We start from the raw sequence: 13850 nt of genomic DNA, 5'->3' as shown, positions 1-13850 counted from the left end.
TTAATCAGTGGAACAGCTTGCCTCCAGAAGTTGTGAATGCCCCAACACTGGAAGTCTTTAAGAAGATGTTGGATAGTCATTTGTCTGAAACGGTATAGGGTTTCCTGCCTAGGCAGGGGTTTGGACTAGGACCCAACCAAGCAGAGGAAGTAGATGAACATTTTGCTAGTCAGCTAACTAAGGTATGTAGGAAGCACACCACAATAGTAATGGGAGATTTTAACTACCCTGACATCAACTGGGAAACAAACTCTGCACCAAGTGGGATAAAACAGTCGAACCTATCAAAAGCAGCACCACAAAAATCAGATTAGGAACACAAATTGAAATAGGGAAGAAAATGCTAAGTGAGCACCTGTCTACCCTAGACAAGTTCAAATCACCAGGACCGGATGGATTACACCCCAGGGTTCTGAAGGAACTAGTAGACGAGATCTCAGAACCACTGAATTATATCTTTCAGAGATCCTGGAACACCGGGGAACTACCAGAGGACTGGAAAAGAGCTGATGTGGTTCCCATCTTCAAAAAAAAGGGAAAAAATAGATCCAGGAATCAGCCTGACCTCAATACCAGGAAAGATTCTGGAAAAAAATAATCAAGTAACGAATTTGTGAACACCTAGAAGCAAACAAAGTAATAGCCAAAAGCCAACATGGATTTGTCAAAAACAGATCATGCCAGACAAATCTTATTGCATTCTTTGATAATGTGACAAAATTAGTGGACCAGAGGAATGCCGTCGATATAGGTTACTTGGACTTCAGTAAGGCTTTTGATAAAGTAGACCATAACCTACTACTAGATAAAGTAGAAGAATGTGGGTTAGACAGCATCACCACCAGATGGATTCGTAACTGGCTGACCAACTACACTCAATGTGTAGTCCTCAATGGAACTGCATCTATATGGAGGGAAGTATGCAGTGGAATACCCCAAGGCTCTGTTTTAGGCCCAGTACTTTTCAACATCTTCATCAATGATTTGGATGAGGGAATAAATGGGGAACTCATCAAATTTCCAGATGACACCAAGCCGGCAGGAATAGCCAACACTCCAGAAGGCAGGCTTAAGATACAGAAGGATCTTGACAAACTTGAACATTGGGCACTATCTAATAAAATGAAATTCAATGGTGAAAAGAGTAAGGTTCTACATTTAGGCAACAAAAACGGAATGCAAAGGTACAGTATAGATGATACCTTGCTCAGTAGTACTAATTGTGAAAGGGATCTTGGAATCCTAGTGGACAACCATTTAAATATGAGCCAGCCGTGTGCAGCAGCTGCCAAAAAAGCCAACACAGTTCTAGGCTGCATAAATAGAGGGATAGAATCAAGATCACGTGAAGTGTTAATACCACTTTATAGTGCCTTGGTAAGGCCACCCTTGGAATACTGCATTCAGTTCTGGTCGCCACAATGTAAAAAAGATGTGGAGACTCTAGAAAGAGTGCAGAGAAGAGCAACAAAGACGATTAGGGGACTGGAGACTAAAACATATGAAGAACGGTTGCAGGAAATGGGTATGTCTAGTTTAATGAAAAGAAGGACTAGGGGAGACATGATAGCAGTCTTCCAATATCTCAGGGGTTGCCACAAAGAAGAGGGAGTCAAGCTATTCTCCAAGGCACCTGAGGGTAGAAGAAGAAGCAATGGGTGGAAACTAATCAAGGAGAGAAGCAACTTAGAACTGAGGAGAAATTTCCTGACAGTTAGAACAATTAATCAGTGGAACAGAAGTTGCCTCCAGAAGTTGTGAATGCCTCAACACTGGAAGACTTTAAGAAGATGTTGGATAGCCATTTGTCTGGAACGGTATAGGGTTTCCTGCCTAGGCAGGGGGTTGGACTAGAAGACCTCCAAGGTCCCTTCCAACTCTGTTATCCTGTTAAGACTGATGGCAGAAAAAGACCTAGTGGTTCACTTTGGAGGCTTAATTTAAAAAAAAAAATATTTGCCACATAATGGACCTGTGTTTATCCCAAGCATGTTTAAATTCAGTTACTAATGATTGAGCCACTGCTGCAAGTTGTTTCCAAACTTCCACTATTTCTCTGAAGTAAGACTTTCTAAAGTTACCTTTGAGCTTCCCTCCTGACAGTTTGAGGCGATGCTCTCGTGTTATGGATTTTTGCTTAACCTTGAAAATGCCTTCTAGAACCTTATTCACACCCTTAATATCCTGGTGGTCCATGAGGTATGACTACAATTGAGCCCAAAATTTATCTTGCTAAGTGAAACATTTGTTAAGTGAGTTCTGCCCCATTTTACGACTTTACTTGCAGCAATGGTTAAGTGAATTCATTGCGTTTGTTAAATTAGTCACTCGGTTGTTAAGTGAATCTGGTTTTCCTATGGACTTTGCTTGTCAGAAGGTCGCAAGAGGGGATCACGACCCCAGCATATCACAACTGTCATAAATATGAGTCAGGTGCCAAGCATCTAATTTTGATCATGTAACCATGCGGATGCTGCAATAAGTGTGAAAATCGCTCAAAAGTCACCTTTTTAGTGCCGTCGTAACTTTGAACGGTCACTAAATGAACAGTTGTAAGTCGAGGACTCCCTGTACTTAAAGGTTTTAATGGTGTCCCCTCTTTCTCTTGAGTGCTCCGATCGCTCCCGATCTTGAAACGTTTTCCTTGCTTGGTCTCTTGACTCGCTCACTATTTTCAATGCCTTCTTTAAAGTGGGGTCTCCAGAACTGGACACAATTTACAACGATTTGTTTAGTGCACCCTACCGGTTCACAAATGTGAGTGTATGTGCCTCATCTGCGCATGCGCACGGCCTTCTGTGTTTGCGCATGGGCTGGCGCATTACGTCAGGGTGGGCAGGCGGAGCCTCCTTCAGCTGCCGCTACCGGTTCACCCAGAGAGAGAACTGGCTGAATTCCACCTCTGGTTTTATACCATTTCCCACACCTTTTTAGCATCTCTATGGTCACGCCATCAAATTTCTGACTCTTGGCAACTGACTCAAATTTATGACGGCCGCAGTGTTCCCCCTCCCCCTCGGGGGTCACGTCATCCCCTTTTGCGGCCTCCTGACAAGCAAAGTCAATGGGGAAGCTGGGTTCACTTAATGACCATGTTATTAATGGAGCAACTGCAGTGAACCACTTAACAACTGTGGCATGAAAGGTCATAAAGTGGTGCAAAACCCACTCAACGGATTTCTCACTTAGCAACCTAAATTTTGGGCTCAATTATGGTCGTAAATCGAGGACCAAGCACATTCCAAATAGGGTCTGCCTAAAGTCCTGTGTAGTAGGGTTAGGACCTCCTGTTTCCTGCTGGTGGCAATCCTTGTAATGATGCACCATCACTAAAATATCTACCGTGGTCAGTGGTGGGTTCCGGATCCCGTTCCAGCCAGCACGGCGGCATGTCACAGTTACATGGCTGATGCTCAGCGGAGCATCGCGCAGGCGCCATACACACCATGCGCCATGCGTGGAAGTGCCAAAGGCTTAAAAGACAGGTAAGGAGCTCGGGCGGGTGGGTAGGCCCTCCAGAGCACCGTACCGGAATGGTACCCGGTGCTCCGGGCAGGCTCCGGTACACCCGTACCAGGACGTACCGCCTGCAATCCACCACTGATCATGGTCATGGGATGAGTTATGGTTTCTTTTCATTAAAGTATTTCTCCTTTCCTCCTTTCAGTTTTCCTTGGTATGCGATAGAAAGGATTTAATTGACATCTCCCAGTCCATCTTCATGTCGGGCCTCCTCGTCGGGGCCATGGTGTTAGGACCGTTGAGTGACCGGTAAGATAAGCAAAAGAATTCCAACATGCAGAATGGAAGATAGCAACTTAGGGGTGAAGGGAAACGTGGGGTGAGCAGAAAAGGCTGCTTCAAAAGACAATAATTCAACTCCGGGGATCCTACGAGTGTTTTCCATAAACTTTATGTCCTAAAGGCTTCACACATCCAGGCCAGAAGTGAGATTCTGGTTCGGCCCTGTTTGAGCGAACCGGTTGCTCCGAAGATCAGCTGAGAGCGAACCGGTTCATTCTGGCATTGTCAGGGTGTGAATTCCGCCCTGGAAATTAATGTATGGATCTTGGCAAACCTTAAAGTATACTTTTGAAATAAGTAAAATAAACCCGAGGCATAATCTAAGAAAAAACATTTTAATGTAAAGAAAGTAAAAATACAAACTTACTAAGCTAATAATTACATCTTGGCAGAGAGTTTCTGTCTGCCTTGCATACAGACAAAGGAAGGAAGTAAAGAATGTAATGACATGCGCAGTAAATCATTGCTGATAAGAGACCGTTCATTCTGCCGTATAACTCAGAATGTAGGCACAGCTGGCAAACCAAATAAACGCAGTGACAGACCTTCAGGTTGGCCCGTCCGCTTACAGGTGATACTCTCCTATATTTCCTTGCTTTTTAGCCCAGCTGGTCGGTGTGGCGGAGTAAATTGCTCTTTTCCTATGAGCTGTGCATGCGCATCAGACATCTCAAACGAAAGTGCATGCTCAGTGGTTGTTAGGATCCCACCCCTGATCCAGGCGTGGAATTGAAGTCGTGAACTTATAACACAACTGAGCCCCAAATTTCTTTTGCTAAGTGAGACATTTGTTAAGTAACTCTTGCCCAGGGGTGGGTTGCTACTGTTCCGCATGCAAAAAATTGCAAAGGGCAATCAGATGACCCCACCACGCTGCAACCATTATAAACACAGGTAGTCCTCAACTTACAACGGTTTGTTTAGTGACCATTCAAAATTACAGCGTCACTGGAAAAAGTGACATGATTATTTTTCACACTCGTGACCATTGCAACATTCCCGTAGTCACTTGATTTGCATTCGGATGCTTGACAACTGTTTCATATTTTATGATGGTCACAATGTCCCAGGGTCATGGGATCCCCTCTTGTGACCTCCTGACAAGCAAAGTCAATGGGGGAAGCCAGATTCACTTAACAACCATGTGACTAACTTAACAACTGCGGTGATTCGCTTAAGAAACGTAGCAAGAAGAGTTACAAAACGGGGCAAAAGTCACTTAACACATTTCTCACTTAGCAACCTAAATGTTGGGCTCAGTTGTGGTTTGTAAGTCGAGGACTATCTGTACCTGTTGGTGGCCAAGCATCTGAATTTTGATCATGTGACTGTAGGGATGCTGTGATTGGTTGCGCAAAAGGGTTGTAAGTCGCTTTTTCCAGCGCTAATGTAACTTTGAACAGTTGCTGAATGGATGGTTGTAAGTGAAGGACCTCTTATAATGGCAAACATAACACCACCTTTTAGTGATGGGGGATTTTAACCTGCCGTCGGTGGGAGAAGCATCAGAGGGGGCTCGGGAGTTCATGGCTTCCATGATAGCCATGGACCTGACTCAAATGATTCAGGGCCCGACACACGAGGGAGGTCACACCTTGGACCTTGTCTTTGTCTCTCGCCAGTGGTTGAGTGATCTGGGAGGAGTGAATTTAACCATCACTCCTCTGTCATGGTCAGATCACTCACTCCTCCGTCTTGACTTCCCTGGTGCTACTCCTCGCCGCGGGGAGGCGGAACCGGAGAACACTAGATGGTTCCGCCCCAGGCGCTTGATGGAACCAGACAGGTTCCAGACGGAGCTTGGGCCACCTCCTGCAGCCCTGACCCGCCCCCGGGTAGAGGACCTGGTGACCGCGTGGAATAATGCGACTACCGGGGCCTTGAACCGGGTGGCGCCTTTGCGGCCTCTCCGGCGGCAACGATCCACCCTGGCCCCTTGGTTTACCGAGGAGCTAAGGGTGATGAAGCGCCGCAAGAGATGCCTAGAGAGTCGTTGGAGATCCTCCCGAACCGAACTTGACCGAGCACAGGTACGAGCCCATTTAAGGACGTACCTAGTGGCATTGAGAACGGCCAAACGTCAATATTGTGCCGCTCTCATTGCATCCGCAGAGAACCGCCCTGCCGCCCTGTTTCGGGTGTCCCGCTCCCTTCTGTTTCAGAGGCCACGGGAGGCCCCTTTACAGGGCAGGGCAGAGGAGTTTGGGAAATACCTGCAGGATAAAGTCGCTCAAATCCGGAAGGATTGGGTCCCCTTCAGTGGCCCAGTCGAGACGCCAGTGGCGAGTCTTGAGAAACCTTTTTGGGAGGAGTTTGACTTGGTTGTCATCGAGGATTTGGACAGATTGCGTGGGCGACTGCGACCTACCACATGTTTGTTGGACCCGTGTCCCTCCTGGCTTGTACTGGCATCCTGGGAGGTTACACGCGACTGGCTCCTGGACCTAGTGAACGCTTCGTTGGGTGAGGGGTCTCTCCCGGCCGCCTTGAAAGAGGCGGTGGTGAGACCCTTGCTCAAGAAGCCTTCCCTGGACCCTATGGAGCTGGTCAATTATCGTCCTGTCTCCAACCTTCCCTTTTTGGCGAAGGTTGTGGAGAGTGTGGTGGCTTCTCAGTTTCCACGACATCTGGAGGAGAATGATTATCTAGACCCGCGCCAGTCCGGCTTTCGCCCTGGGCACAGCACTGAGACGGCCTTGGTCGCGTTGGTAGACGATCTCTGGAGGGCCAGAGATAGGGGCTGTTCCTCTATCCTGGTCCTATTAGACCTCTCGGCGGCTTTTGATACCATCGACCATGGTATCCTGTTGCACCGACTGGAGGGGTTGGGGATCCGGGGCACCGTCTTGCGGTGGTTCGGCTCCTACCTCTCCGGCAGGACGCAACGTGTGTTGGCAGGAGAGCAGAGGTCGACCCTAAGCCCCCTCATCTGTGGGGTGCCACAGGGGTCGGTCCTCTCGCCACTCCTGTTCAACACATACATGAAGCCGCTGGGTGAGATCATCCGTGGTTTTGGGGTGGGATACCACCTGTACGCTGATGATACTCAGCTGTACATTTCCACCCCGAACCACCCCAACGAGGCCGTCGAAGTGATGTCCCGGTGTGTGGAAGCCGTACGGGTCTGGATGGATGACAACCGACTCAGGCTCAACCCTTCCAAGACGGAGTGGCTGTGGGTTCCGGCTCCCCGGTTCAACCAGATAATTCCATCTCTGGCCATTGGGGGCATTCAACTTGCCCCCGTGGAGCGGGCGCGCAATTTGGGCGTCCTCCTGGATGCCAAGCTGTCCATGGATGAACATGTGACAGCTGTGGCCAGGGGGGCGTTCCATCAGGTTCGCCTGGTGCGCCAATTGCGCCCCCTATTGGACCGGGACGCTCTACGCACAGTCACCCATGCGCTGGTGACGTCTCGCCTGGACTACTGTAACGCTCTCTACATGGGGCTTCCCTTGAAATGCACTCGGAGACTACAGTTGGTCCAGAATGCGGCCGCGCGGGTGATTATGGGGAGCACCAGGTACTCCCACGTGACACCACACCTGCGCGAGCTGCACTGGCTTCCTGTGGTCTATCGAGTGCGTTTCAAGGTTTTGATTACGATCTTTAAAGCGCTCCATGGCTCAGGACCTAGTTACCTCCGGGACCGTATTCTGCCCCATACATCCCTACGACCTATTCGCTCGCACAGAGAGGGACTTCTCCAGGTGCCGTCCACTAGACAATGTCATGGGGCGGCGCCTAGGAGCAGAGCCTTCTCTGTGGCGGGCCCAGCCCTGTGGAATGACCTCCCCCCGGATATTAGGACCACTACAGACCTCCGCTCCTTCTGTGTTAAGCTCAAGACCCACCTTTTTCAAATATCTGGCCTGGCCCAACCATAACTTCGTTACGCTCCTGAGGGGTTTTTAATTCAGCAATTTTACTTAGGGGATTTTAAACTGTGTTTTAACTGTGTTTTTAGCTGTGTTTATTGTCTTTCACTTGCAGGTCTACTCTCCTCCATGCACAAATGTAATTGTCCTTGTTTTTTCGTATGTATGTGTGTCCTATGTGTATTTTATCTTTTTGACTGTACGCCGCCCCGAGTCCTTCGGGAGAGGGTTGCGGCTAATCAAATAAAATTTGATTTGATTTGATTTGACCTTCTTCTCCTTCAGGTATGGCCGACGACCCATTGCCTTGTTATCTTTGTTCTTCGAAGGTGTCGCGGGAGTTGCGGTCGCCTTCGCCCCCAGTTTTTACCTCTATTGTGGACTCCGGTTTCTGCTGGGAGCAGCTCTCTCTGGGATCACCATAAGCAGCATAGCTCTGTGTAATACTTAACCCTGGGATATGCATTTATGTACAGTGAATGGAAGAGCCCTGGCGGCGCAGTGGTTGGAATGCGGTATTGCAGGCTAATTCACTGCCCACTGCCAGGAGTTTGATCCTGACCAAGTTTGATTCAGCTTTTTGTCCTTCCGAGAATGGATCAACCAAGTGGCTGATTTGATCATGCCATTGCTCCCAAGGGGGGTGGGGGGTGGAATTCGTGGTTTTTAAAAATTATATGGCAGATATTTTTTTTTAATGCTGTAAGCCACCCAAATCATTTAAATGTGTGTTGGGTGTCTGTATAAATTTGCTTAATGAATAATAAATCAATAATATACATTTGACCACCTGCTCACTTGCTGTTCACCAGAAGTATTTTAACAGCATTGGCACATTATGCTAAGCAGTGTTTTACTTAAACAAGCCACACGTAGCTTTTGTAGAGCCCTGATGGCGCAGTGTTAGAATGCAGCATTGCAAGGTTACTCTGCCGACTACCAGCAGTTCAATCCTGTCTGGCTCAAGGTTGACTCAGCCTTCCCTCCCTCCGAGGTCGGTAAAATGAAGATTGCTGGGGGGCAATAGGCCGACTCTGTAAACTGCTTAAGAGGGCTGTAAAGCACAATATATAAGTCTGATATTGTTACTGTCTTTGATGGTAATGCTGATGTTGATGATTTGGTTATACCTCACGGGTGGGTTCCTGCCAGTTCTAACCTCTTCTATAGAAGAGGTTCCACAAATCTACAGTGCCGTTTAGAACCGGTTCCAGCTCCCTCCCTCCGCCCATCCGCCCATCATCAAGATGAAGAGCGAGAGGAGGAATTCTGGGAGTTGAAGTCCATAAGTCTTAAAGCTGTCAAGTTTGAACACCCCTGGGGGTTTTTTTTTCCTAAAGGGTTAGGGGTGCAAGGGTCTTGTAACTTGACAGCTTTAAGACTTGCATGCTTCAAATGCCAGAGTTTCTGAGCCAACGTTTTGGTTGCTAAGCAAGAGCGTTGTTAAGTGAACTTCACAACATTTTTCAAGTTGGCCACGCCCACCCAGTCACATGGCTGGAAAGCCACTCCCACCTGGTCACATGGCAGGCAAGCCACTCCCACAAAGTAGGCCACACCTACAGAAGAGGTTCTAAAAAATTTTGAAACCATCCACTGTTTTATCCGTGTTGGCGAACCTATGGGACACCTGGCGGAAGTGGTGTGTAGGGCTGTTCTGCGCGGAATGTGCAGCCTCACTGGCTCCTCTTCCGTGTTCCTGTGGCCGCACATGCACCGGGAAACTGTCCTTTGTGTGCGTGTGTGTGTGCTGAAACCCAGAAGAACAGCATTCCATTGCACATGGTGCGCCGGTACCCGATCTTCCAGCTTTCTGGTGCATGCATGCGCAACAGTCAGCTGTTCGTCAGGTGTGTACATGTGCCAGAAACTGGAAGTTTGGGTGCCGGTGTGCGCGTACGTGATGGAACATGGCTCTTCTGGGTTTCAGCGCTCCCATGTACGCGACAGACAGTGAGGTCGCACGTTCCTCGCGCGATGGTTTTGCATGCCATTTCCAGCACGCAGGTCAGCATGTAGTGACGTAAAAGGTTAGCCTTCACTGGGATATACCAAATCTTAAACAATTTAGATAAAAGAGACAGAAGGGGAACTCATCAAATTTGCAGACCGCACCAAGATTGGGGAGGGGGGGTAGCAAACCACTGGTTCCCCTCCCCCCTCTGATTCCACTTTTCTTTGCAGGCACCGAGTGGGTTGGCATTGCCTATCGTCCACACACCATCATCACCGGTCATGTGACTTTCGCTTTGGGACAGATGATCCTGGCAGGCTTAGCGTATGGCCTTCGGGACTGGCGGCATCTTCAGATTGCTGGTTCTGCCCCGATTTTTGTTTTCTTTTTCTACGTATGGTGAGTTCTGGGTTCAAGGAGCACCCCAGCTGTCATCTCCTTTCAGGATTTGGTTGGATGCATAAATGGATTTTTACGACGACACTAAATATCTTCCGAGCATTGGGCATTGTGTAAATATTATAGATATACAGGTAGTCCTTATCACTACAATGGAGCCCCAAATTTCTGTTGCTAAGTGAGACATTTGTTAAGTGAGTTTCACCTCATTTTACGGCCTCTCTTGCCACAGTTGTAAAGTGAATCACTGCAGTTGTTAATTAGTTACACTGTTGTTAAGTGAATCCGGTTTCCACATTGAATTTGCTGGTCAGAAGGTAGCAAAAAAGAAGATCACTTGACCCCGGGACCATGCAACTGTCATAAATATGAGTCAGTTACCAAACGACTGAATTTTGATCCTATGACCGTGGGGATGCCGCTGCAACTGCCTTGACTATTAACTGCATGAAAAACAGTTATAGTCACTATTTTCAGTGTTGTTGTAACTTTGAACGGTCGCTAAACAAACAAACCCTGACCCTAAACAAACCACCGTAAGTCGAGGACTAGCTGTAGTGACAAACAGATATTCTTTGCTTAATGACCAGTCACTTAACATCCGTTTGAAATTATGACAGATTCAAAAAAGTTACTACTTGCAACCCATCTTCAAAATTACAATTGCTGCATTCAGCTCCTTTATTCTCACCATCACCTTTGAGGTGCCTTTGGTTCAGATTTACAGCTGTGATTTGCAGTCTTTTGGCTTTTCCCAGCAGAAAACAATTTTAAAAACAAAACCGGCCATGGGATATGCTGGATTTGCTAAAAGACAACTTGGTTTACTTTAATGACTGCATGATTTGCATAGTGGCGATGGTAACTCACTTTACAATCACTGTAAAAATGGTTGTAAAATTGAGTCAAGTAATGTGATGACCTGCATGTTGACCACAAAAACTTACAGTCAAAATTCCAGGTCTAATTGCGGTTGTTGAACGAGGACTACCTGTATGTGTGTGTGTGTGTGTGTGTGTGTGTGTATGTATGTATGTATGTATGTATGTATGTAAATATGTGTGTATGTGTATATGTGTGTGTGTGCGCATGCGAATGTGTGTGTGTGTGTGTGTGTGTTGTATTTGTGCTGATAAATAAATATATTTTATACAAATATAAAAAGGCAACATAAAAATATGGTTTTCTGCCTGGGTGGTTTTCTGTAATGAGCCGAAGGACAGAAAGGGGGAGTAGTGAGCTCCCTCCCATATTTGGGCATACCAGGGGTTGTAACACAAATAGATAGATAGATAGATAGATAGATAGATAGATAGATAGATAGATGATATAGATATAGATAGATAGATAGATAGATAGATAGATAGATAGATAGATAGATGATATAGATATAGATATAGATATAGATAGATAGATAGATAGATAGATAGATAGATAGATAGATAGATAGATAGATAGATAGATAGATGATAGATAGATGATATAGATAGATAGATAGATAGATAGATAGATAGATAGATAGATTGATAGATGATAGATGATAGATGATAGATGATATAGATATAGATATAGATAGATAGATAGATAGATAGATAGATAGATAGATAGATAGATAGATAGATGATATAGATATAGATATAGATATAGGGATAGATAGATAGATAGATAGATAGATAGATAGATAGATAGATAGATAGATAGATAGATTTAGATTTAGATTTAGATTTAGATTTAGATTTAGATTTAGATTTAGATTTAGATTTAGATTTAGATTTAGATTTAGATTTAGATATAGATATAGATATAGATATACATACATACATCTGCCAGGAAAGAAAGAAAGAAAGAAAGAAAGAAAGAAAGAAAGAAAGAAAGAAAGAAAGGGAAAAGAAGAAAAGCAACTCATGAGATAGGTAAACAACTGTTAATTAAAATTAATTTCATGTAAAACAAACAACCACGATTTATTATTTTTAGTCTAGCCCTTTTGGATAGGTCAAGAAAAAGTGAGGTGTCAATCAAAAGACTCAAGATGACAGCAAGCACAGCTGAGCGCTGCCTTTTGTGTTACATGCCGTGATTGTGGGCGCGTAAGAAAAAGAATGAAATTAGATCAGTTGGTTGTCCTTGAATGGTCAGTTTGAGAGACATTTTGTGCCATTTGATAGGGACGCCATCCTTCCAAATTGGAAATGGTTTCCTTGCTTGCCATCCCAATATTTTTCAGGGTCCTTCCTGAGTCTGCCCGGTGGCTCGTGATGAAAGGCAAAATAGAGGATGCTAAAAGGCTTCTCCAGAAAGCAGCCTCGGTGAACAAGCGAACCATCCCTCCGAAACTGTTAGAGCAGGTAAATTTCTGTTTTCTGCTCCTGTAAAGTTTGTTGTGGCAGAGATCGCTAAGTCAGTCAAAAATCAAATGTGGTTGGAACAACTTGGGAATGAAGAAATTGTTAGATGTGAAGATTGTTTTAAGAAGAGACTGGACAACCATTTGTCCAGGACATAATAAAGACACCTTCCTTGGTCAGAGGGTTTGACTAGAAGATCTTCAAAGTTTCCATTAACCCTAAGATTCTAACCACTCTCAGACATGCATTGCACAAGCGCCTTCTGCATTATATATATATATAATGAAAAATCTGGCATGGTCTTATTTTCAGGACATGTCATATTTTGGGGGAAACACATAAATAAATAAATACTATATATATAATCTTATGTATTTATTTATTTATGTGTTTCCCCCAAAATATGACATGTCCTGAAAATAAGACCATGCCAGATTTTTCAGGTGGGCAAAAATATCAATCCTCCCCTGAAAATAAGACCCTTGGACAACCCCCTCCCTCTGGCCAGGCAGAGCGCTACTAGCGGTATCCAGAAGGTGCTAAGCCGCGGGAGCCAGGGGGACAGGTGCTCGAATGGCTTGGCGCCTTCGGGATACCGCTAGGTCGGTGAGTGGCACTCTGCCTGGCTGGAGATGGGGGTTGCTGGGTGAGCATGGTTACCTCATGGCTGCTGTGTTGCGCTGCTATGACAACGCAACACACCTGTTCGCTCCCGAGGCTGTGCCCGCATTCTCCCGTCCCTGCGCCAGGCTCTTCAGGAGCCTGCTTGCAAGAGAGCCGCCACCCGGCAACCCCAAAATAATAAGCCTCCCCTTCCCCTGATAATAAGGCCATATTTTGGAGGTCAAAAGAAAATAAGACCCTGTCTTATTTTCAGGGAAACACGGTAAGAAATTTCATATGGCCAGCCAACTCATTCACGGTGACTCCAGGAGGCTTACAGAAATAAAATCCCTGAACAAAACCCACCTCCTGGTGATAACCATCAGATCAACAGAGCTGAAGAAGCTTCTTGGATGAGAAGCAAAATGTCTTCAAAGACAAACCAGAAAATCCAGGTGCCTCGTGGGGGGGAATAAAGGTCCTTTGGGACATCCGTGACCTGGATGACTGAGAATCTCTAGGTCAACAACTCAATGAGCTCCATATCAACCTGAGGTTCCTAAGTGGTCAAACCAAGTTTTTGGGGCCTTTGGAAGGGAATCTTATCTCTGCAGGGATATTGTTCCACGGAGAAGGGGCCAACACCGAGAAGATCCTTCTTCTTGGTCCCACTAAGCTATCCAAGTATTGGTTGCCTCAAAGATGCTTTTTGCTTTTTAAAAAAAGGCAATTGGACTTTTAAAAAAAAATTTCCTTGAGGAGAAAGAAGACATTTTGCTTCTCACTTGTTTTTATTTATTTATTTTAGAGAATTTACATAGTTGCTTACTCGCCCACAGCAATTCTAGGCGGCTTACAGACAAC

The 13850-nt window shown here is 45.8% G+C and overlaps 1 protein-coding gene across 1 annotated transcript in view; it reads left to right on the top strand.

The window, feature by feature from the left end:
• Positions 1–13850, top strand: part of LOC309401183 (solute carrier family 22 member 13-like) — a 37161-nt gene that overhangs the window by 9511 nt on the left and 13800 nt on the right. The window contains exons 2-5 of the mRNA XM_081970240.1: positions 3668–3771; positions 7968–8122; positions 9867–10035; positions 12263–12383. Of these exons, the coding sequence (XP_081826366.1) occupies positions 3668–3771; positions 7968–8122; positions 9867–10035; positions 12263–12383 (549 nt within the window). The remainder of the gene's footprint in view (positions 1–3667; positions 3772–7967; positions 8123–9866; positions 10036–12262; positions 12384–13850) is intronic.

The sequence above is a fragment of the Natrix helvetica genome (genome assembly GCF_964273705.1).
Source record: "Natrix helvetica genome assembly, chromosome: Z".
Lineage (NCBI taxonomy): Eukaryota > Metazoa > Chordata > Lepidosauria > Squamata > Natricidae > Natrix > Natrix helvetica.
Note: the sequence above shows the minus strand (reverse complement) of the source record. Positions and strands in the feature narration are given on the sequence as shown.